This window comes from Budorcas taxicolor, chromosome 4 (genome assembly GCF_023091745.1).
Source record: "Budorcas taxicolor isolate Tak-1 chromosome 4, Takin1.1, whole genome shotgun sequence".
Classification (NCBI taxonomy): domain Eukaryota; kingdom Metazoa; phylum Chordata; class Mammalia; order Artiodactyla; family Bovidae; genus Budorcas; species Budorcas taxicolor.
Genome location: NC_068913.1, coordinates 11452891 through 11478240, shown reverse-complemented (window position 1 = coordinate 11478240; position 25350 = coordinate 11452891). Strand labels below are relative to the sequence as shown.

At 34.9% G+C, this 25350-nt stretch overlaps 1 protein-coding gene across 1 annotated transcript in view; it reads left to right on the top strand.

Annotated features, from left to right (window-relative positions):
• The window catches only part of KRIT1 (KRIT1 ankyrin repeat containing), a 33012-nt gene extending 8726 nt beyond the window's left edge, over window positions 1-24286 (top strand). The window contains exons 8-16 of the mRNA XM_052638637.1: window positions 6487-6643; window positions 7359-7466; window positions 9408-9564; window positions 10798-10949; window positions 16262-16428; window positions 17050-17137; window positions 17603-17809; window positions 23485-23601; window positions 23919-24286. Coding sequence (XP_052494597.1) covers window positions 6487-6643; window positions 7359-7466; window positions 9408-9564; window positions 10798-10949; window positions 16262-16428; window positions 17050-17137; window positions 17603-17809; window positions 23485-23601; window positions 23919-23987 — 1222 coding nt within the window. The 3' untranslated portion in view covers window positions 23988-24286. The remainder of the gene's footprint in view (window positions 1-6486; window positions 6644-7358; window positions 7467-9407; window positions 9565-10797; window positions 10950-16261; window positions 16429-17049; window positions 17138-17602; window positions 17810-23484; window positions 23602-23918) is intronic.
• Window positions 24287-25350: the final 1064 nt, after the last annotated feature.

Below are 25350 nucleotides of genomic sequence, written 5' to 3'. Positions count from 1 at the left end.
TTAGTTCTTTGGAAAGCTATGGTATCTGGAAAGATCCAAAAGTTTTCATTAGAATTAAAGCCTTTTTTTTTTTTCGACGAGAAGGATTAGCTCTCAGGAGTGAGGTTAGCTCTCTCCACCAGTTGCCTATGGAGTTCTTGCTCTTGCACTCTTCTCACATAATCATAACTCTTCCCCTCAGCCTGGACTGAGTTCTTAAATTTATGTTCATAGCAGTAGTTAGCCATTTGCTATAGCCTGTCCTCTAGAAAGGATGTAATGAAGTTATTTACCCTTATATATTCTTTAATTTATTTATCTTAATTGGAGGCTAATTACAGTGTTGTGGTGGTTCTTGCCATACATCAACATGAATCAGCCATGGGTGCACATGTGTCCTCCCTCCCAAACCCCCCTCCCGCCTCCCAAACCCCCCTCCCGCCTCCCTCCCCACCCCATCCTCTGGGTTGCCCCAGTGCACCAGCTTTGAGTGCCCTGCTTCATGCATTGAACTTGGACTGGTCATCTGTTTCACACATGATAATATACATGTTTCAGTGCTATTCTCTCAGATCATCCCACCCTTGCCTTCTCCCACAGAGTCCAAAACTCTGTTCTTTATATCTGTGTCTCTTTTGCTGTCTTGCATGTAGAGTTGTCATTATCATCTTTCTAAATTCCATATATGCATTAATACACCACTGTATTGATGTTTTTCTTTCTGACTTACTTCACTCTGTATAATAGGCTCCAGTTTCATCCATCTCATTAGAACTGACTCGAATGTATTCTTTTTAATGGCTGAGGAATACTCCATTGTGTATATGAACCACAGCTTTCTTACCCATTCATCTGCCAATGGACATCTAGGTTGCTTCCATGTCCTGGCTATTATAAACAGTGCCAGTTTTTTAAGGAATCTCCACACTGTTCTCCATAGTGGCTGTACTAGTTTGCATTCCCACCAACAGTGTAAGAGGGTTCCCTTTCCTCCACAGCCTCTCCAGCATTTGTTTGTAGACTTTTTGCTAGCACCCATTCTGACCAGTGTAAGATGGTACCTCATTGTGGTTTTGATTTGCATTTCTCTGATAATGAGTGATGTTGAGCATCTTTTCATATGTTTGTTAGCCATTTGTATGTCTTCTTTGGAGAAATGTCTGTTTAGTTCTTTGGCCCATTTTTTGATTGGGTTGTTTATTTTTCTGGTGTTGAGTTGCATGAGCTACTTGTATATTTTGAGATTAATTATTTGTCACTTGTTTCATTTGCTATTATTTTCTCCCATTCTGAAGGCTGTCTTTTCACCTTGCTTATAGTTTCCTTCGTTGTACCAAAGCTTTTAAGTTTAATTAGGTCCCATTTGTTAATTTTTGCTTTTATTTCCCTTACTCTGGGAGGTGGGTCATAGAGGATCTTGCTGTGATTTATGTCAAAGAGTGTTCTGCCTATGTTTTCCTCTAGTTTTACCTTATATTTTATGGGAAAGTTGCTTTTGACTTACTGTTTAAAATGAGCTTCTCTGGCTAATTTGAGAAGTGCCTACATTGTTTACTGCCTGTTAAAAGTCCACAGCTTTTCAGCTGCGTGGCATTGAGCAAGTTACTTTACTTCACCTCTCTGCATCTTAGTTTATTTATCTATATGTAAAATACAATAATTAGATCATGTCCAACTGAAAGTCTTTTCATTTCTCTGATTTCAATATTTGTGAGTATTGTTGCTTGGAAAATCCCACGGATGGAGGAGCCTGGTGGGCTGCAGTCCATGGGATCACGAAGTCGGACACGACTGAGCAACTTCACTTTCACTTTTCACTCTCATGCATTGGAGAAGGAAATGGCAACCCACTCCGGTATTCTTGCCTGGAGAATCCCAGGGACAGAAGAGCCTGGTAGGCTGCCATCTCTGGGGTCGCACAGAGTCGGACATGACTGAAGCGACTTAGCAGCAGCAGCAGCAGCTAAATATAGTTGCTTTTAATATATATCTTTTCTCTATTGACAATATTCTATTTCCTTAAAAATATCCTTTACTAAATATGCTGTTTTTTTCTGCTTCCTTAAAAATACGTTATTTTATTCTATAAATGTAACCTTAATTGTTTTCCCATTATAGGAAATTTTTATACTCAGATTTGAAAAGAGTTAGCCTAAATCTTCTTTCACTGAACTTATAATTGTTTTTTCAGATTACTGGTAAATACTGGTAGCAGCAACAGTACCAGAAGAAATCACTTGCTTTTCCTTGAGCTAAACAAAAAGAAGTAGAGAATATAGTTCAAACATCACAAATTGAGAAAGACAGAGCCAGTGAATTTTAGCTTAGGAATCCCAAAATTACATTTGCCTGTATTATTGCCCTTTCTGTGGCAGGGCCCATTTTCTCCTCTATTAAGAGAGTGGTAATATTTTCAACTACGTATTACATAAAAACAGAAGTATGGTATCGTATTTAATGTGCTTTGGAATGTACCTACATTTCAGTCCCTACTGAATATTTTAGTTCCTAAAAGTATGGCCTTTAGCAAATTAGTTAATGTCTCTAAGGATCTATTTCTTTATCTAAAAGATGAGCTTAATTTTAGTGCTTTTTTTAAGATTAGAGGAAAAAATGTGAATAAATGCTTGGAAGGGTACCTGGCAGTAATAAGCACTCAAAAAAACGGCTGTTATAAAAGTATTATAAAAATTTAAAGATTTCGATGTCTGTATCTAAAATTCATTCATCTGTTTTATTTTTATTTGGATATTACCCTGGTACACTGAGGAAGAGTTTTATCCATCAATAAAATCAAATTTTGCTGGAAATAATAACCAAGTTTAATACACCAGTAGTAGTAGTAATATAGGTCACCTTGCAATACTTTTTTTTTTTTTTTTTTTTTTTTTTTTAATTTATTTTTTTTTTAATTTTAAAATCTTTAATTCTTACATGTGTTCCCAAACATGATGCAATACTTTTAATAAGATAGATCATTTGATTGGTGTGAACTTGAATGAAGACTGATTAAACTATTTAGTAAAGAACATAAATTACTTTATCTTGGAAATGTACTCTTATTTACTAGTTAATACTAGGATTAGAAGGGGAATACTGGGCTGTCTCATCAAGAGACTGGGATGGGGTCTGTCTTTATAAGCTTACAAAAGCTGTTTTATCCCTCTTATTCTGTCTTCTCACCTTTAAACTGGAGAAGGAACTGGCAACCCACTCCAGTGTTCTTGCCTGGAGAATCCCAGGGACGGGGGAGCCTGGTGGGCTGCTGTCTGTGGGGTCGCACAGAGTCAGACACGACTGACGCAACTTAGCAGCAGGAGCAGCAGCTTTAAACTGAGGGATTTTATTAGATCAGTGGTTCTCAAACTTTTGTGTTAAAACTCCTTTTATTCTTCAAAATTACAAGATCCCAAAGAGCTTTATGTGAAGTAAAACTGAAAAATGTCTTAAGAATTTAATTATTTTAAAATAGCATATTAATATAAATAGCAGAGTTTTCCAAATATATCTTATTTTCCAAAATAAAAATGTTAATAAGAAAAGTAGCATTGTTTGACATTCTTGCATCGTTTTACTGTCCAACCTTACAGAAAACAGTTGGATTCTCACATCTGATTTTGCCTTTAATTTGTTGCAATTTGCATGTCAGGGAGCTTCTAGAAAACTCCGCTGTACACTTAAGAGAAAATCATAGTGAAAAGGGCGAATAACATCTCAGTATTACTATGAAATATGTTTTACCTAGAGGACATGCTGAAAAGCTTTCAGCAATCTTCCTGGTTTCCTGGATCAGTCTTTGAGGATCACTTAGTGAAATCACCCCTAGGATTACTCCAAGCTTTAAAAATTACCATATTGATGACAGGTGCCTAAAAATTTCTCTTTACCAGAATCACCATTTCCAAAACTATTTAATTTGGCTTTCTCCCCATATGGGTAACCTCTCAGCCACTCAGTAAATGTCTCACTGACATCTCATATTTTCTCACCCCTCTCAAATCAGTGTCTTCTCTCTCTGATAGTACTTCCAGGCTTCACATCATCGCTAGAGAGTGTTTCAGAACTCTGATGATTTGGCTCCCTACAAATTATTCCGTCTGATTTCATTTGAGCCTTCACTGCAGCGAGCTGTGATTGTCTTTATCTCATTCATCCTGTCAACCTTTCGGTCCTCTATTATAAACCTAGGAACTTCCCTAGGTGGCTCAGACAGGTAACGAATCTGCCTGCATTGTGGGACACCTGGTTCAGTCCCTGGGTTGGGAAGATCTTCTGGAGCAGGGCATGGCAACCCACTCCAGTATTCTTGCCTGGAGAATACCCATGGACAGAGGAGTCTGGTGCGCTACAGTCCATGGGGCCGCAAAGAGTCAGACACTTCTGTGCACTTTCTGCTTTTCTGTCCTTTCTTTTCTTTTGTCTTCAAACATACATGAATCTGCCTACTCGAAAAAGAACCTTAATTTGAACCTACTGGCCCTTCTGGCCACTGTGCTGTTCCTTTCCTTCCTTTCACAGCCAGACTTCAGTGATAACGGGACCATAACTCACTGCTTTCTCTTTTTCAGTCTTCATGAACCTTCTTAAGCTTTCTGAGTTTTTAACCTCTTCCACTGCTCTGCTGCATTTAATGCTGCTGACCACCCCTTTGTTTGCAGAACAAATGGCAGTTGAAAGGGCAGCTGTAATAGAGCTATAAAGAAGGTCAATACAAATGCAAGATAATAATTGTTATCATTATTATTATTAAAATACTGGTCTTCATCCTGTGACCCAAGCATGTTTTATATTAATAGTATGGAAACTGTTACACTAAGAGTCAGAAAATTGGATTTTAACTGGTTAACCATGAAACCTTGGGCAAATTACTTAACTGGTACAAGCTTCATTTTTTTCATCTGTGCATTAGAAATATCTCTGCCTGCCTCATAAGTTGTTGTGAAGATTATATTAAGTAATTATATAAAGAAGTACCTTGAAAACTTTTTAATCATACAGTGTTTTTTTATTTTAATTATTTTTGTTATTACTTCTTGAATTGTCCCCCTCAGTATCTTTTCCTATCCTGAAAGTATGTTTTTCAAGACACATTTCATTGTTCTGAGATGTTCATCTTTCTCTCTTAGAAAGGTTTCATCCATTCTCCCAGCTTTAACAGGCTCAGTTGGATGAATTTGTATATCTGGTACCTTAAGCCGTTGCCTTCCTCTTGAGTATCAAGTCTGTGTTTTCAGTTGCCAGCTGAATAGTTTAATCACCCATTTTCTTAATGCATGAGGCAGAATGGAGAATGCAAAGATATAACTTTCAAGGAGCATCCAGGCTGACAGAAATGTATATATACAAGGATGAAAGTAGCTAATGAGATTAAAAAAGTAAAAGTAAAATGGTAAATTATAGTGGGAATATATAGGAGGTAGTTGGTAAACTGTTTCAGAGAAATAACAGAACTTAACTGAAATAAAATCAGGAGGAGGAAAAAAGACATCTCAAGAATAGCTAAGAACGTAAGCAAACAGTCACGTGAATGAGAAGGGTAGGTTCAGGGCAGAGAAAAGCCAGAGCATGTGTGAAAGGGAAGAAAGTTGACAGTAAATTGGTTTAGTTCTAAAGATGTGCTGTTTGCCCCTCAAATGCACGATATCTGAGAGCAAATTTCCTTCCCCTTTTTACCCATTTATTTCTGAAAAAATGAATTGCCTTTCCACCATTGCCTTAGATTGAAGCCTTATATAAGTCTTTGTAACTAGATGGTAAATTTGTAACTAGACGGTAAATTCACTATGTCTGGCACATTCTTTGTACTCTTTGCTTACTTTTTTTCCCCACTACCTAGAATATTTTACTTCTCTTCAGCATCTTCTCTTCAGCTTTCAAATTGTTCTTTTATCAGAATACTTTTCATGACTCTCTTAGACTGAAATCTTATCTTCCTTTTCCAACATTTTCTAAAGCATCATTATATGATTTGACAAATATATATATTTTGATGGTTACCCTCAACTGTTACTTAAATTTTACAGCATGATGTAACTTATCTCACATGTTTGTTTTCCTCTGATTACATTAGAAGCCTTTGCCAAAGCAGAAACCATTTATCTTAGCATATCTTTGTATCTTTCACATTGCCTCATTTCAACATTTACATGTAAATTAGGTTTTAGGCCTATTGTAAATTTTTAAAAAGCATTATTAAATTTATGAGTTACTTTCTGCTCCTGAAAATATTTTTGACTAAAAATTTTATCTAATTTATAATTTTTGTATATTTTATATGATTGTGATTCTGTATCCTCTGCTCTGTCTTGTATTTGAGATTATATTTTCTCCCAGTTGATCAGAAATAGAAACATTTAAATTAAATCCATAAACACTGAAAATATTTACATAAATGTCTTCATTCCTTGTTCTCTGCCATAGAAAAATCTTCGATTTCTTTGAGATGTCTGAAATTTGGATTTTTCAAACACTTCATATGACTTTTGTAGGTGTTTTATTTTTTTGTAGGTATGGAAAAGTTGAAGCCACTCGCATATTGTTAGAGAAAGGAAAGTGCAATCCAAACCTTTTAAATGGACAACTTAGTTCTCCTCTTCATTTTGCTGCTGGAGGAGGACATGCTGAAATAGTACAGATCCTCCTAAACCATCCAGAAATTGACAGAGTAAGTTATTTTCCAGGCTTTTTTTTTTTTAACATCCAAACAGTAAATAACTAGTAATGACACTTAAAATGTTTAGTTGTACACTTGAGAGGTCAGCTGAGAAATGAAAACAAATTTAACTTGCTATATAGAATAAATAATATGTATACACGTTGCATTTAAATTGTAATTGAATACACCTCACATAAAATATACCATTTTTGCCATTTTTAGATGCACAGATCAGTGGCATTAAGTACATTTACATTGTTTTACAACCATCACCACCATGTATCGCCCAAATGTACATAAAATTTAGCTTCCTTTTCATTTTATACAAAGTGTCTCCTGTATTGCAGGGAGATTCTTTACCAACTGAGCTATCAGGGAAGCCCTTGTATAAAGTGTTTTCTAAAAAATATCTTAAGGAAAAAGATATTTTGGAATTTGTACTACCAGATTTGTAAGGGAAAAATAATAGCTCTAACAAGACCTTTGTTGTTGCTATAAACAGAATTTTTGAAAAACGGCAGCCACGGTGATTAGTGCTTTGCATCTCCCATCTTTGGCTGTTCATGTTCCCTTAAAGTACAGCATGCAGTAAGGATGCCTGATGCCTGCTTAGCACTTGCCGGTAGTCTTTCTAATGAAATTTTGACTGACTAATATTTTCCCTTGCTTGTATATTTGTAATGCCTTTTTTCTTTAACCTCTGATTCTTCTCTCACATTCCTAGCACATAACAGACCAACAGGGAAGATCTCCTTTAAATATTTGTGAAGAAAACAAACAAAATAATTGGGAAGAAGCTGCAAAATTGTTGAAGGAAGCCATTAACAAACCAGTAAGAATTAACTTCATAAATATTAGTTAGAGCCAAGCATCGTATTTAAGTTGATAAGTGATTTTAAGGATCTGTGGTAAGAATGGAAGGATGACTGTATCGATGGCTTCTTTACTAGTTTTATAAAACCTCATGTTTAGATATCATAGATATTAAATTTGCTATCATCTCTAACATTTGGACATTTATTCTTGCATATCAAAATAAGTTTGCATAAGTAAATCTTTTAGTCATTTAAAATTAACTTAATTCCCAATGTAATCTCTATACTTTATATGCTGATTACAAATTGTAACCAGTTCATTGAAGCATCTCTCTCTACTTAGGCCTTCTAAGTGAAGTGAAAGTGTTCATCGTTTAGTCATGTCCAACTCTTTGCAACCCCATGGACTGTAGCCTGTCAGGCTCTCCTCTGTCCATGGAATTCTCCAGACAAGAATACTGGAGCACGTAGCCACTCCCTTCTCCAGGGCGTCTTCCCAACCCAGTGACTGAACCCAGTTCTCCTGCGCTGCTGTCTTTGCCGTCTGAGCCACCAGGGAAGCCCCTAGGTCTTCTAAGCAATATGTTATATTTGTAAATAATCATATTATACATTGTTCAGTAATTTAATTACTTATCTAGTTCAGATTCATTTTCCTCCTTAAGATTAGTGAATGGGTTAAAAGAGATACTAGTCTTTTATTTTGCCTATTCAGCTTGGCCTTTCCATCTACTTATGTACAAAATAATTAGCAGTGGCATTAAAATAGAGAAGAATTAACAATTAGAAAAAACTTTGTTATGCCTCAAAGTTATAGTGACAATATACTGTTTTCAATGTAAAAATTGTTTGAAAACTTGCAAACCGGATAAAAAAATTTATACCAACTAATAAAGGATAAAAGTTTTATACCAACAGGATATAACCGATATGTCTGACCCTTTCTAGACATTTCCATTAACTAGATAATATGTACTTGTTGAGTATTTCTGTAAATTTACCACCATGAAATGCTGAAAGTGATGTGAGAAATAATAAATACATGATCTGTCTTAAAGGGAAATTTCACACATTCACAGAACAAAAGCAAGGAAATAGATAAGCAGTACAGGCACCCTTGTATTAACTTCATTGCAATTTACTTTCTAATTGTATAGTTAAAAACACATTTTTATTTCTCATATAATCTTTAAATCTGGATGTATACAATAAAAGGAATTAGGTACTTTTCCCTAAAATGAACTGTCCTGGAAGTTGTTTAGAGGCATCAGTTATTTCCTGTAACAATAAAAATGAATTGATAATATCATTTCTCTCTGTGATTTTCTCAACTGGAAGAAAGAAACTGGCTCAAGGTCCATTGTTCATAACTTTTATCTGCAAAGTCCTTTATCACAGATTCCTCTTGGGATAAATTATTGCTGGTGCACATTTCTACATTGTAATTTGTGGCCCACTAAACTCATGAGGTAGTTAACTAGCACCAGATTTAGTTAACCAAGTCTATATCCCCCATTGTATTTACATTGTACATTAATAGCTTTAAAGTATCCTCTCAGAAGATTTTGAAGTTGAATATTTTTTTAAAAACCATTTGCCTTCGTTTCTCAAACTTATTTGACCATGGAATATTCAGAAGAAATTCATGTTTAAAAATATAAATAATGGAAGTAAATTTTTAAAAAATTTGCCAGAAGTGGTTAGGATTCTAAGCTTCCAGTGCAGGGGGCACAGGTTTGATCCCTTATTGGGCCACAGAGATTGCAAGCTGTGCAGCAAGGCAAAAATAGAAAAAATAAAATATTGCCAGAAGATTCTCACTTAAAGTAGTTTTTCTGATACTTTCCATATTAGATATCTATAATAAAGCAGATGAAGTTAAAATTAAAGCATTTTTGGGGGTTGGAATGTATAATTTCTACCCAGGTTGCATAATTTATTATCATTCTTTGTCCTAGTATGAAAAAGTTCGTATATACAGAATGGATGGATCATACCGCTCTGTTGAACTGAAGCATGGAAATAATACCACAGTGCAGCAGATAATGGAAGGAATGCGTCTCTCTCAAGAAACACAGCAATATTTCACTATTTGGATCTGTTCAGAAAACCTCAGTAAGAAACTTGTTATTCTGATGTATAAACCTCATTATTCCTTTCTGAGAGTGAGTTGGTAAACTGCAAGTGTAGCATCAATTATTATTGACTTTTAAATTTTCAAATGATATAATCTCTTTTACATAAATTATGTTCAAACTGCTGAAACAGATAAGCCTCTGCTTGCTCCTGGCCCCTCTTTATTCCTACAATGTTGGGGTGTTTTGTACTAATTGTATTGATTTATTTTTGGCTGTGCTGTTCTTCACTGCTGCGTGGACGTTTTTCTAGTTGTGACAAGTGGGGCCTACTCTCTAGCTGTGGCGTGAGGGCTTCTGATTGCAGTGCAGCAGAAGAACAGTGGCATCTGTTGTCCGGGAGCACAGGCCCTAGGGCGTGTGGGCTCAGTAGTGGCGCCCTGTGGGCTCAGTAGTGGCGCCCTGTGGGCTCCGGAGCAAAGGCTCGGGGTTGTGGCGCAGGGGCCTAGTTTCTCCCCAGCATCCGGGATGATCCCGGATCGGCCATAAACCCGTGTCTCCTGCATTGGCAAGCGGATCCTTCACTGCTGAGTCACCAGGGAAGCGCCATACGATGTTTGAAGTGGTAAAAGCCAAAACGTTTTTTCTTTGGCCGTGAAATTTGATCTGAATGCTGTTTAAATGCAGTTTAAATTTCATTTGAATGCCATTTAAATGCATCCAACTTGCCTTTATTTTCAGTGCTCACCTCCTCTCAGAATAATACAGATATTCTTTTTCTTTATATTGGTTTTCTATCAGATCTTTTTATTGCAGTTCAGTTCAGTCTCTCAGTCATGTTCAACTCCTTTTATTTAAACTCAGCCTAATGTTACTACAGATTTGGTCTCTCAGACAAAGAATTGCAAATACATAAGGGATTTCATCGAGGTGGTTGTGATTTGTTTCCTAGTGATTTAACTGTATATTTTTAAACACTAAATTTTTACTGATTTTATCATAATTAAATAGGCTATCATGGAATTAAAGATCTTAAATTCATTTGATAAATTTTAATTCATTTCCAGAATTATTCTCATAATTCTTATATTCTTAAAAAACAGTCAACCTCAAATTGGGCATAATATTGATTAAAATCAATATTGATTTAAATTTAGACCTTTAATTTGTGTGTGTTCAATACTTAGGTACAGAATTTAATGAAAAGTTTCTCTGTGTTGATGTAATTAGTTCATTCTACATTATCATTTATTAAGGGAAAGATGTTTTTCAGGCCTTCAACTCAAGCCTTATCATAAACCATTGCAACATGTTCGTGACTGGCCAGAAATACTTGCTGAATTGACTAATTTGGATCCCCAAAGGGAAACACCACAGCTTTTCCTAAGAAGAGATGTGAGACTTCCTTTGGAAGTTGAGAAAAAGGTTTGCTCAGAAATCTTTTTTATAGTCATTTATGTTCAGAATCTGCTGAGTTCCTATTTTACACACCAGAGGCAAACATTGTGCTCTTCCTTTACAGGAGGGTTCATTTCTGTTTTTCTGTTCAATCCCCACATCCCTATTGTAAGTGGTAGAGTTTGAGTTAGTCTACTTACAAAGCCCCTGGTTGGTTTTTCCATTTCCACCTCCATTGTCTTAAAATACAAAAGAAATCAAGATTCCACCCTAAAGAGAATAGAGAGAACTAAAAAAAAAAAATTCTAGATACAGAAGATTATATCTACAAAGGGGACATTAAAAAGTAGTCAGTGTGTAGCTATTCTTTTAGATTCAACAGAGAACTATACATATAGTAAAAAATGAGAATGGAATTTACATGATTAAAAACAAAGTCTGTCCTAAATAAGTATGTCTGGATTTGAATTACTATAAATGTTAGAAGTGAAATAATGCCATCTGAAGGATGATCAAACAAGGGAAAAACCTAAGGTATATATTACAAGTTAAACTAGGTGATAGTCTAAATACAGCGGTAGCTTTGAAAATTGGGGAAAAGAAAAGTTCTGAGATCTCATAAATTTGGTGAAGAAAATATACAATGCATTTCTTCATTCTTTTATTCAAGGAAATACTAAATACATAAGGTTAAGCACATTTCAACATGTGAAAATTTCAGTGACCTTGTCCAAACTTGGTAAATATTTTATGTTTGACTATTCATATTGTCTATCTTATATTATCCAACTTAAGGTAAAAAAGACATTTGACAAAATCCAATAGCTTTTCTTGATAGGAGTCTCAGAAAACTAGGAGGGGAGCTTCCTCAATCCTATAAATGGCATTTATAAAAAAACCCACAGTTAACATACTCGATGGTGGAAGACTGAAAACTTTTCCTCCTAAGATCAGGAACAAGACAAGGATACCTGCTTTCACCACTGCTGTTTAACACAGAACAAGAAGTTCTAATGAAAGTAGTTGGTCACACTCTCCCCAGCAGCACCAAAAAGTAAAGAAAGAAAAAAAAAGGGACATCCAAATCGAAAAGGCAAAAGTTAAACTGTCTCTGTTGATAAAAAATGAAATGATCCTATACGTAGGGAATTCCAAAGAATCTACACAAAAGCTGGTAGAACTAATAAATGGATTAAAAAAAATAAAAAAATAAATGGATTCAGCAGAGTTGTAGGGTACATGCTCAACACGTGAAAATCAATTGTTTCTATAACCAGCCACAGACACTCAAAAAAGGAAATTAAGAAATCCTTTGGAATAACTTCTATAAGGATAAAATACCTAGGAATAAATTTAATAAAAGAGATTTATACATTGAAAACTACAAGAATAAAGTGAAGGGATTCACATTTCCCAGTTTCTTAGTACAAAGCTATAGTAATCCAAACAATATGGTACTGGTATGAGGATAGAATTGGGAATGGAATAGAGTTGAGAGTCCTCAAATAACTCCATATACCATTACAACTAATTTTTGACAAGGATGCCAAGTGAGTTCAATGAAGAAAGAGTAGTTTCTTCAACAGATGATGCTAGGGCAACTGGAAATTCACATGTAAAAGTATCAAATTGGATTCTGATCTCACACCGCATCAAAAATTAACTCAGTGTCTCAATAACCTAAATATAAAAGCCAAAACCATAAAATTCTTAGGACAAAATATATGTGTAATCTTTATGACCTTAGATTTGGCCATGGAGCTTTAGATATGACACCAAAAACATGAGTAACAAAAGAAAAAATAGATAAATTGGACTTCATCAAAATTAAAATCATTTGTAAATCAAAGGACATTATCATTAAAGAGAAAAGATAAGCTAGATAATAGAAGAAGACCCTTGCAAATCATATATATGTAAGTGTTTCAGTTTAGTTCAGTTCAGTCGCTCATTCATATCCAACTCTGCAACCCCATGGACTGCAGCACTCCAGGCCTCCCTGTCCATCACCAGCTCCTGGAGTTCACGCAAATTCATGTCCATAGTGTCGGTGATGCCATCCAACCATCTCATCCTCTGTCATTCCCTTCTCCTCCGACCTTCAATCTTTCCCAGAATCAGGGTCTTTTCCAATGAGTCAGCTCTTCACATCAGGTAGCCAAAGTACTGGAGTTTCAGCTTCAACATCAGTCTTTCCAATGAATATTCAGGACTGATATCCTTTAGGATGGACTGGTTGGATCTCCTTGCAGTCCAAGGGACTCTCAAGAGTCTTCTCCAACACCACAGTTCAAAAGCATCAATTCTTGGTGCTCAGCTTTCTTTATAGTCCAACTCTCACATCCATACATGACTACTGGAAAAACCATAGCTTTGGCTAGATGGACCTTTGTTGGTAAAGTAATATCTCTGCTTTTTAATATGCTGTCTAGGTTGGTCATAACTTGTCTTCCAAGGGACAAGTGTCTTTTAATTTCATGGCTGCAGTCACCAACTGCATTGATTTTGTAGCCCCCCAAAATAAAGCCTCTCACTGTTTCCATTGTTTCCCCATCTACTTGCCATGAAGTGATGGGACTGGATGCCATGATCTTAGTTTTCTGAATGTTGAATGTTTACTACTCAGAATATAAAACGAACTCCTACAACTCAGCAACAAAAAGACAGCTCAATTAAATTGGGTAAAGGACTTAACATTTCTCCAGTAAAGATACACAAGTGGCTAACAAGCACATGAGATGTTATTCAAGATCATTAGGCATTAAGGAAATGCAAATCAAAACACAATAAGAAAAAAAAAAACCACACACTAAGAATCCACACCTACTAGGATGGTTGTAGTAATAATAGTTTATAAAGGAAGATATTGATGGTTGAGGAAATAGAGAAAATAGAACCTTTGTATGTTGTAGATAGTAATATAGAATGGTGTGGCCTCTGTGGAAAATAGTTGAATAGTTCTTAAAAACAGTAAACACAGAATTACTATTTGATCCAGCAATTCCACTCCTAGGTGTATATCTAAAGAAAACAAGAGCTCAAATATTTGTATTCCAGCATTCTTATCAGCAATATTCATAATAACCAAAAAGGTGGACACGAGCTGTGTTATCAACAGATCAATGGATAAAGAAAACTGCAGTCTATACATACAGTGGATTCTTATTCATCCATAAAAAGGAACGAAGTGCTGAAACATGTCATAACATGGATGGACCTTGAAAATATGTTAGGTGAAATAAGCCAGACACAAAAGGGAAAACTGTTTGATGTTACTTACCTTAAATAAATATCTAGAACAGGGAAATTCATAAAGAGAAAGTATGTTAGAGATTGCCACAGGTGTGATGCAAAGAGAATGAGGACTTACTGGTTACAGAATTTCTGTTTGGATGTTGAAATGTGAAAACAGTGGTGATGGTTCACAGCATTATGAATGAAATGAATGCCACTAACTTCTACACTTAAAACATAGGTAAAGTGGCAACTTTTGTTAAGCAGAACGTGATAGAGCTATAAAATCTGCAAGTGATCTAAGTATACTCAGCCTGTCTTCCTTCTCCACTTAAATAATATTTTCACAGTTGGCTGGTAGAGAAAGAGTCATAATAATGATAGTACTTGGACATTAAATTAATTGCATTTTATACTACAACTTAGGTAAAGTAGGGTCAAGTGAAAAAGAAGTAAGGTTTAAAGAGTACTTACAGTGAATCAGAATATCATCATCTGGTAAAGTGGTTACGTTCTTTCACTCCTCGTGTAATTGAGAAATGCCTGTTTTTACCATCTGAAAGATAGAAGAATTGTATTTTTTTGGTTAGGATTATTCTTTTAGGATAAGAAGAGCCTACTTTCATTTAAAAAGAACAGTTGTTGACTAATACTCCCTGAATACACTATTAGGAATTATAACTATTCTCTACTCAAATTCTTCAAATTCACTAAGTCAGTTTTTACTAGAAAAATGTTTTCTTTCACTTTTTCCCAACAGTTAGCTTCAGAAATTAAAAACCCATAGAAAAGTTGAAAAAGTAATAAAATCTATACCACATACCATTCATTAAATTCACTAATTGTTAACATTTTACTATCTTCACCTTTCCTCTCTTTTCTTTGTAGACCGTTTAAAATTGAGTTGCAGGCATCATGGCACTTCATCCTTAAATATTTTAACACCATATTCTAAGAACAAGGATGTACTATACATACTACAGTACCACTATCAACCTAATAATAATATTTCCACAATAATATCTAATATCAGACCCATATTCAGATTTCCCCCCCCCAGTTTCTCAGTCTCTTAAAACGCTCAACTGAAGAAGCTAGTCAACCTTCATGCTTTGTATTTGTTACCTCTTTGCTTCTTTTAATCAAGAGCAATCCCCTTATCTTTTTTCCTCCATGAAATTCTGTTTCAATTTTTTAAATATTGTGTGGAGTGCTATTTTAGTTAGCAAGACAACAAAACTTTTTACTGTAAGGAATTTGGGTCATTTTAAATCATATATGGAAATACTCAAGTATTTATTTAGAATCTCTGTAATTGGTGATCATATTATTCCAGGTATAAATGTATTCTGTAGGGTAGCATTTTTCAGTCTTTTTTAATCTTATCGGATAAAGGGAAACTTTAGTTTTTAAAACTTAAAAAAAGTATGCTCTCCTTTCATGTTATTTATCAAATAAAAACTGTTAAGTTCTTTTCAAACTTCATGTATCCTTCTGGGAATTGACAATACTTCCTTTCATCTTCTTTGTGATTCACTACTATGTTGTGTGAAGCATAAAATATAGAAGGATGTTTGAGGAATATAAAGAATTTAGGTAAAATTGTACTAGAAATTACTCACACTCATATCCATAAACTGATGATAATTTCACCGGACTTGAATCAGAGGCTAGCAAACTGGCCTATTACTATATCTGAACTGTTGCCTATTTTTGTATATCCTGTAAGCTATTAATGGTTGAAAAATTCAAAAATTCAGAAGAATTAATATTTCATGTCATGTGAACATTTCATGAAACTCAAATTTCAGAATCGGTATAAAAAGTTTTAGTAGAACTCTGACATTTGTAGATGTATTGTCTACAGCTGCTTCTGTGCTAAACTAGAAGAGTTGAGTCACCCTATTAGAGACTTTATGACTCACAAAGCTTAAAATAATACTGTCTGGTCTTTAATAGAAAAGACTTGTCAACCTCTGCTCTAAAGCAAAAACAGCTTATTTCTATGCAGTTACATAGCTTTTGCTTTTCCATGTTAGTGACAAGTTGTCCATTTATAACAGGAAATTGTGGCCTAATAACCATACTATATTTTCTCCTTTAAGACTGAAGACCCACTAGCTATTCTTATTCTCTTCGATGAAGCCAGATATAATTTACTGAAGGGCTTTTATACAGCTCCTGATGCTAAACTGATAACGTTGGCAAGTCTACTGTTGCAGATAGTTTATGGAAATTACGAGAGTAAGAAACACAAGCAAGGTTTCCTAAAGTAAGTATTTAATATAATTCATAGTCTTATGCTATGCCCAAGATTCAGCTTACCAAGGAAGTTTAGAAATTTGTTATTAAGAACTATTTAGACAGTGGTTTGGAATTAAATAATACAAGGCATGGAATGAGAAGAAAAGCTATAGTAATGCATTCTTTTAAGTTATATGCTCTCCAAGGTTACTTTTCTTATATTTGAATATAGTGTGATATGCCTTATACTTGTCTTTTTTTACTGTATGTTTAAATAAGTTCACTAAAACCTTACTTAGGTACGTAGTTAAAAAAAAAAAAGTTATAAGGCAGACGTATTTCAGAATCTCACCCAAAAACTAGTTCATGTTTCATGTTGTGAGAAAACACTGAAGTTTTAGCACATCTAAAGTTTGTTTATTGTAGTTTTCAGTATTCAAAAATATTTTGTGCTCACTGACAGAAGAGACATTTCTCTAGACTGAGCAATGCTGGGATCATGACTTCTTGCTTAAAATGTTGAGTTTTCTGATATTTTAAGTATAGTATTTTTCAGGTCAAAAATCATTTAAAACCATTTATATCTAAATGATTATATTACTTTACTAAAGATAATTTATTTTTAAAATATTGGCATATTTGCTTACAGTGAAGAAAATCTCAAGTCTATTGTACCTATTACCAAATTGAAAAGTAAGGCACCTCACTGGACAAACCGAATACTTCATGAATACAAGGTAAGCTGTTAAATAGAAATAAAAAGAGATAGCCTAGTGGAAATTTTGTTAGTATTATTAATGTATTAAACATAGGTACATTAAATTTATATTCCTGAAATTAAAAAGTTATAGTTCACATATCTGAAAGAAAAAGTAGCAAGATACTTTATTTTTAACAATATAGAATTTTTTACTGATGACCATCTGTATGCTGGTACTGTGGTAAGTGCTAGAGATTTTTTAAAAATATGAAATAATACACTATCTTTATCTATGCACTTAAAATGTAATAAATAAGCGTTATTTTTAGACCTTGATTTTTCTTTTTAAATAGAAGATCTCAGAAGAAAAAGTACCCGTGGGATAACGTCACACATGTTATTCTTTGGGTTAGCCTTGATTTTAGAGACTGTTTAGTTGACCTGTTTGGATTGTTACAGGTACATTCTCCTTTCACATCTCCTTATTTTACTTTGTTTTTAGAATCTTAGTACAAGTGAAGGTGTCAGTAAAGAAATGCATCACCTACAGCGCATGTTCTTACAGAATTGTTGGGAAATTCCTACATATGGAGCGGCTTTTTTCACAGGACAGATATTTACAAAGGCAAGCCCCAGTAATCATAAAGTCATCCCTGTGTATGTAGGTGTGAATATAAAAGGACTTCATCTCCTCAACATGGAAACTAAGGTAGATTTTTATCTTTTCAGCTGTTTTTGACCAGTCACACTATATATATAATATCTAAAATAACAGTACTAGGCTACATGAACAATTTCATTTATAATAGCAGAGGATGGGGGTTGAAAACAAAATGATTACCAATAGGGAGTTAATATTAATTGTAGTACATTTTTACATTGAAATACCTTGCAGCCATACAAAAGAATGAAGAATATTTTTGTGTAGAATGATCTCTAAGATATATTTGGTGCTGAACCATACATAATATGCTATCATTCATGTAAAAATGGGTAGAAACAGGTAGTTAACGGAAGAAAACAAAAACACTAACAGAAAGATACACGCACATCCCTTTTCATTGAAACATTACCTACAGTGTTTCATTGAAACATTACCTTAAGTTGATAAACAACTTAAGTGTCATCAGTGGACCGGTGGCTAGAGAAACAGTTTGTGTATGTGTGTGTATATATGTGTGTGTGTTATGTTCTTACAGAATTGTTGGGGAATTCCTACGTATGGAGCAGCGTTTTGCACAGGATAGATATTTACAAAGGCAAGCCACAGTACTCAGAGAGTCATCCCTGTGTATGTCGGCATGAATATAAAGGTTATACACACATACACAATGCAGTATTATTACTTGGCCATTAGAAAGAATGAAGTCTTGCCATTTGCAACAATATGGATGGACCTTGAGGGCATTATGCTAAGTGAAGTAAGTCAGACAAAGATAAAGGCCATATGGTCTCATTTGTGTATGGTGGAATCTTGAAAAAGCAAACAAGCTCATAGAAATAAGAACAGACTGGTGGTTGCCAAAGGCAGGGAGTTGGGAGATGGGCAAAATGGGTAAAGGGGGTCAAAAGATAGAAACTTTGAACTGTAAAATAAGTCATGGGATATAGGATAGAGCATAGTTAATAATGCTGTATTACATATTTGAAAGTTCCTGAGAGATGAATCTTAAAATTCCTCATCACAACAAAAAAAAATGTGTTAACTGTGTATGGTGATGAATGTTAACAATACTTGCAGTATATACAAATACTGAATCACGCGGTATACCTAAAACTAATATAATGTCATATGTCCGTTATACCTCAAAAAAATGTGGGCAGGTGAAAACTAGATTTACATAAATATGTGTTGTGGTGCTTTTGTATGCATAAAAAGTTTCTTAAAGCCTTTGGAAAAGGGAAACTATGTAACTGGGCATAGGAGTAGAACAGAGACATTTCACTATATGGCATTTTGCAACTTAAAAAAAATATGTAACTGTGATTGTTTTATCTATTTAAAAATTAATTAGATATAAATGAAAAAGATACAGATTTTAAAAGGAAGTAAAATACCTGAAACAAGTGGTTCATTTTGAAAATTTGAATTAGTTACAAGAACATTTTTGGGGCCAGGATGAAGTGTGGATTGGACTGTGAATACCTGTTAGAACACTTCAGAACTTTTCTATTCCACCATCTTGGTCTGGTGGAGGTGATGGAATTCCAGTTGAGCTGTTTCAGATCCTGAAAGATGATGCCGTGAAAGTGCTGCACTCAATATGCCAGCAAATTTGGAAAACTCAGCAGTGGCCACAGGACTGTAAAAGGTCCATTTTCATTCCAATCCCAAAGAAAGGCAATGCCAAAGAATGGTAATGCCAAAGAATGCTCAAACTACCACACAATTGCACTCATCTCGCACGCTAGTAAAGTAATGCTCAAAATTCTCCAAGCCAGGCTTCAGAAATACTTGAACCGTGAACTTCCAGATGTTCAAGCTGGTTTTAGAAAAGGCAGAGGAACCAGAGATCAAATTGCCAACATCCACTGGATCATGGAAAAAGCAAGAGAGTTCCAGAAAAACATCTATTTCTGCTTTCTTGACTATGCCAGAGCCTTTGACTGTGTGGATCACAATAAACTGGAAAATTCTTCAAGTGATGGGAATACCAGACCATCTGACCTACCTTCTGAGAAATCTGTATGCAGGTCACAAAGCCACAATTAGAACTGGATATGGAACAACAGACTGGTTCCAAATAGGAAAAGGAGTACATCAAGGCTGTATATTGTCACCCTGCTTATTTAACTTATATGCACAGTGCATCATGAGAAATGCTGGGCTGGATGAAGCACAAGCTGGAATCAAGATTGCCGGGAGAAATGTTAATAACCTCAGATATGCAGATGACACCATCCTGATGGCAGAAAGTGAAGAAGAACTAAAGAGCCTCTTGATGAAAGTGAAAGAGGAGAGTGAAAAAGTTGGCATAAAGCTCAACATTCAGAAAACTAAAATCATACTATCCGGTCTCATCACTTCATGGCAAATAGATGGGGAAACAGTGGAAACAATGGCTGACTTGATTTTTTTAGGCTCCAAAATCACTGCAGATGGTGACCGTAGCCATGAAATTAAAAGACGCTTACTCCTTGGAAGGAAAGTTATGACCAACCTAGATAGCATATTCAAAAGCAGAGATATTACTTTGCTAACAAAGGTCCATCTAGTCAAGGCTGTGGCTTTTCCAGTGGTCATGTATGGATGTGAGAGTTGGACTGTGAAGAAGGCTGAGCGCCAAAGAATTGATGCTTTTGAACTGTGGTGTTGGAGAAGACTCTTGAGAGTCCCTTGGACTGCAAGGAGATCCAACCAGTCCATCCTAAAGGAGATCAGTCTTGGGTGTTCATTGGAAGGACTGATGCTGAAGCTGAAACTGCAGTAGTTTGGCCACCTGATGGGAAAAGCTGACTCTTGGAAAAGACCCTGATGCTGGGAAAGATTGAGGGCAGGAGGAGAAGGGGACGACGGAGGATGAGATGGTTGGATGGCATCACCGACTCTATGGACATGGGTTTGCATGCACTCTGGGAGTTGGTGATGGACAGGGAGGCCTGGCATGCTGCGATTCATGGGGTTGCAACGAGTCAGACATGACTGAGCGACTGAACTGAACTGAACTGAAGCGAAGCTTATGTAAAAAGGCATTTTAGATTAGGAAATTTCACTGTAAACCTAATATTTATTTTCATCATTTAAGTCTTATTTATGTAATCACATAACTTCTGAAAATATCTCAATGGTAGTTATTTCATGATAACTTAGATTCATTGTTATAGCAGTTATTTTACCATACTATTAGATATGCTTGTGATTGGAGATAAGGACTATGCAGGGACATATGCAGAAGGGGGACCTGGCTTCAGTAATTCACTTGGAACTTGACTTTTTGAAGTCTTTGATATTGGCTTGTTTTTGAGTCATTTGCTTATCATTTTCTATTTAAACTATTTTATTCATACAAAATAAACTGTTTCTTATCTTATAACTACTTTTTTATTCTCTATTGCACTGTTTGTTAAAGGAAATGAAAGAGAAATTCCCCTTGTCATTTCAAGAAATTTTTCCTCTGCTATTTTAGAGCATTTTATATCAATATCTGCAAATTCTTCTTCATTGAACTGGTGGTGATGCCATGGGCGTAACACTGAGCCTTTTCTCTAAACTGTGTATTACGTTTGTCTTTTGGTAGCATTCCAAATTTAGGCAACAGTAAAAAGCTTTATATAGTAGTCAAATGATGGTTCAGTAATATCTTATAACATTTCATCCTATGAATAATATTCTGCTCCAGGACTTGAGTGAGATAGCAGTAGCAGGCAGAGGATGATAACAGTGTTATTAAGAGTCTGCTTTTTCTGGAAATAGAAATGCTGTCATTGGGTATACACAGAGGTGACTGAAACCAAGGGAAATAGTGTTTTCTTGCCACATAATCATTACCTCTGTGCTCCGTAAGCTACAGGTAAATTTATGGCACTATAAAAGCTCTAAGATTTTCAAACCATCAAAGATGAGAATAGTCAGCTTGTCGTCAGTTGTCTTAGATTGACCAAGACCTAAGGTGTCTATATGGTCAATATGACAGGCTTGCTTAAATAGAGTAAACACCTTCATCTGAAAAAATAACTTCATTTGCATTTAAAACTCTGTTTCCGTGTGTACTTTGTGTAAATAGCTATCTTAGCAGATCCTACCCATATGTTATATTTTATAAGTGTAGCTATTTGTAAGCAAAGTGTTGTTATTTTCCCATTAGACATGGTATACACATGTTAAATTAATTACATTATATTTCACTTACAGGACCTCACTTTCAAAATGCCCTAAATCATAATCTTTCTGGCATATCGTTTGTTTATTATTTACCATGATTATGTTAAGAACTGCTAGTCCTAGAGAGGTAATGTTTCTAAATATATTTATTTTAAAGGATGGCATGAACATTTTCTTTGTATATATGTATGCAAAGAATATATTTATTTTTAGGTAAGAAAATGTAAGTTATTATTAGGAGATAATTATTTTTTAAATAATCAAAAGATTGGATTCCTATTTAAATATACCATTATTTAGAACATGTAGGTACAAGGTACTATAATTGTTTTTTAAATAGTTCTGTTGAATATATGAAGGATATATTATTAATTTTTAAAATAATGTTTATATTTACTATAAATATGGGCTTCTCCCTTGACTCAGGTGGTAAAGAAGCTGCCTACAATGTAGGAGACCTGGGTTTGATCTCTGGATTGGGAAGACCCCCTGGAAAAGGGAAAGGCTACCCACTCCAGTATTTTGGCCTGGAGAATTCCATGGACTGTATAGTCCATGGGGTCTCAAGAGTCAGTCACAGCGGTGACTTCCACTTTCTTTCACTTACTATAAATATAGCAATGTACTTATTTTCAGTGATATGAAATTGCCTAAGTCACCAATTTTACCACATTAAATAAATTTCAGATTTGAAAGTACTATATGAATATTCAAAAGGTACTGAATATATAAAACAAATTGTTTTTAACCTGCAGAAAGTAAAAACTTAAAGTACACTTAATTTTCTTGAAAACCACTGATAGAACGGGCATCTTTGTTTTCCCATCATTGGGTAAGTTTAAACTGTACATACAGTGTGTTGATTTGTTATACTTAACCTATTTCAAAATGGTTACCACTATAGCGTTAGCCACACCTCTGTCACACCACATAATTATAATTTATGTTTTCTGGTGAAAACATTTAAGATCTACTCCCTTAGCAACTTTCAAACATATAGTGCAGTATTGCTAACTATAAGCACCATGCCCCACATTAGATTCCCAGAACTTAATTCATCTTGTAACTGAAAGTTTGTACTGCTTTGACCAACATCTCAGTTCCCCCCATCCGCCAGTGCCTGATGTAACCACCATCCTACTCTCTGTTTCAATGAGTTTGGCTTTTTCAGATTGCACATATTAAGTGGTATCATCCTATGGTATTTGTCTTTCTTTAGCTTAAGGCCCTCAAGTTCCATCCATGTTGTTGCAAAAGACAGGATATCCTTATTTCTCATGGCTGAATGTGTGTGTGTGTGCATAAATAAACATACATAGCACAGAATGGGCATCTTCAAAAAGCTCTGTCAGTCTGATAAAAAGAGTATCATTGCTCAAGAAGTCTGCTGTGACTCTGTGCTGCAGGCTATGTCAAGTTACCAAGTGCGCTTTGAACAAGTTTTATTCTAACTTTCAGAACCATTCTGTTTAGACCTGGCTAGAGAAGTGTAGATAGTAAGAGAAGATAGGTGTTGTTTTTAATAAATATTTCAATATTAATGATTTCCAATTATGTTGCAGGCTTTACTCATCAGTCTTAAGTATGGTTGCTTTATGTGGCAATTGGGAGATGCTGATTCATGTTTTCAGATCCATAGTATGGAAAATAAAATGAGCTTTATAGTACATACAAAACAGGTAAGTACCTAATCAGTTCTTGATTTATGATAGTAATAAACTCTACTGTATTAGTAAAATTATTTCTTTCTTTAAAAATGACAGTCCTTTTTACTTCAAGTAAAACCTCTTACGTGAAATTAATGTTATTTAAGACCAAGGTAAAAAGGCAGGTCTTTCCTAAACAAAGCAAGAAACTTAGCGGAATAATTTATCGTACTCTTATAACAATGAAAAATCCCTTTTCAGATAGAGAACACTCTGTCTACTGCCATGTATGTCATTTACACATTTTTACATGTTTCAAATTTATTGTTGACGTATATTTTACTTTGTAGGCTGGCCTTGTGGTAAAACTACTAATGAAGCTAAATGGACAGTTAATGCCCATGGAAAGAAATTCGTGAGAGGAAACCAGCTGACACTCAAGCCACCACATTTTGTGATGTAGATTTTTTCCATGAAAGATTTCTTAAACTTACTTTTAACAAGGCATTTAGTCTCTTGTAATATATATGTATACTATTACATTGTACAGAATCTGTACTCATGTTTGGTGTGTGATATACCAGTTAGTTTTATATAATATCCTTATAAGTTAATTTTTAAGAGAAACACAAAAATGTGTAGATTGATAGTCTGTATAACATTAGACAAAACAGTAAGCTTTAAAAAAGTTATTTTTGGTAAATGATAAAGAATTTAGAGGGGAATATGATGAAATTAAAAATACAGTTTTGCTATATCTTTATGTGTGTCATTTCAAAATATACAGAAAGTCAACATAATTTGAATAAAGAAAATGTGTTTTCTACTTAAAGCATATATAACACTATTACTTAAAATGTGTTTTTGTAATCTTTGAACATTTTTCAACATGTTTTTAAGATACTTAGTTAAAATAAGCTAGTATATCTCAAAGTATTATAGTTATTAAAATACCTGTGTCATAATTATCTGAGTACCTCTTCAAAACAAGGATTTCAGGGACTCACTCTAGACAGGTTCATTCACTGTCTTCAAAATAGCAGGGCCTGTGAATTTTTTCTTAAGTTTTAGTTTGTTTTCTGTTGATGCGATTCCAGACCCAGAAATGAATTTGTATTATTAAAGTTAAGTAAATTATACAGACTTCTGGCACACAAACACATACACACATGGACACACAGACTAAGGGACAGTCTCTGGTATCAGTTGTTTCATTTATTGAGAACATGCTGCATTTTATGAGTTGGCACAATGGTGTAATATTGCCTTTACATTGTAGGAAATAGATCACCAAATAGCTGGTGGTTTTCTTTAGGGGAGCACTGATGTCATATGAGTAGCTAACTTGATTAATCTGCTGTTTAATATTGAAATTAGGCTTTCCAATTCCAAGAATTGTTGTATTCAATTCAGAGACAGTTCAGAGATTGAACAGTCATATTTAAAATTAGCCCACACATTGCAGATAATTTTTTCCTATTATCATCTACTCTTCAGATTGAGTTCTGCATATGTTTAATGGTGGTCTGCTGAGCTTTATTCAGATTATGTGGTTCAGTAAATTAAATGAGAAACCCTGATTTACCTTTAACTCGATGCTGAGCATTTTTGACTACATAGACAGTGCGCTGTTCAGTTTCATCCATTTCAGTGGCCTCTGCTGCTGCTGCTGCTGCTGCTGCTAAGTCGCTTCAGTCGTGTCTGACTCTGTGCGACCCCGGGGACTGCAGCCCACCAGGCTCCCCCGACCCTGGGATTCTCCAGGCAAGAACACTGGAGTGG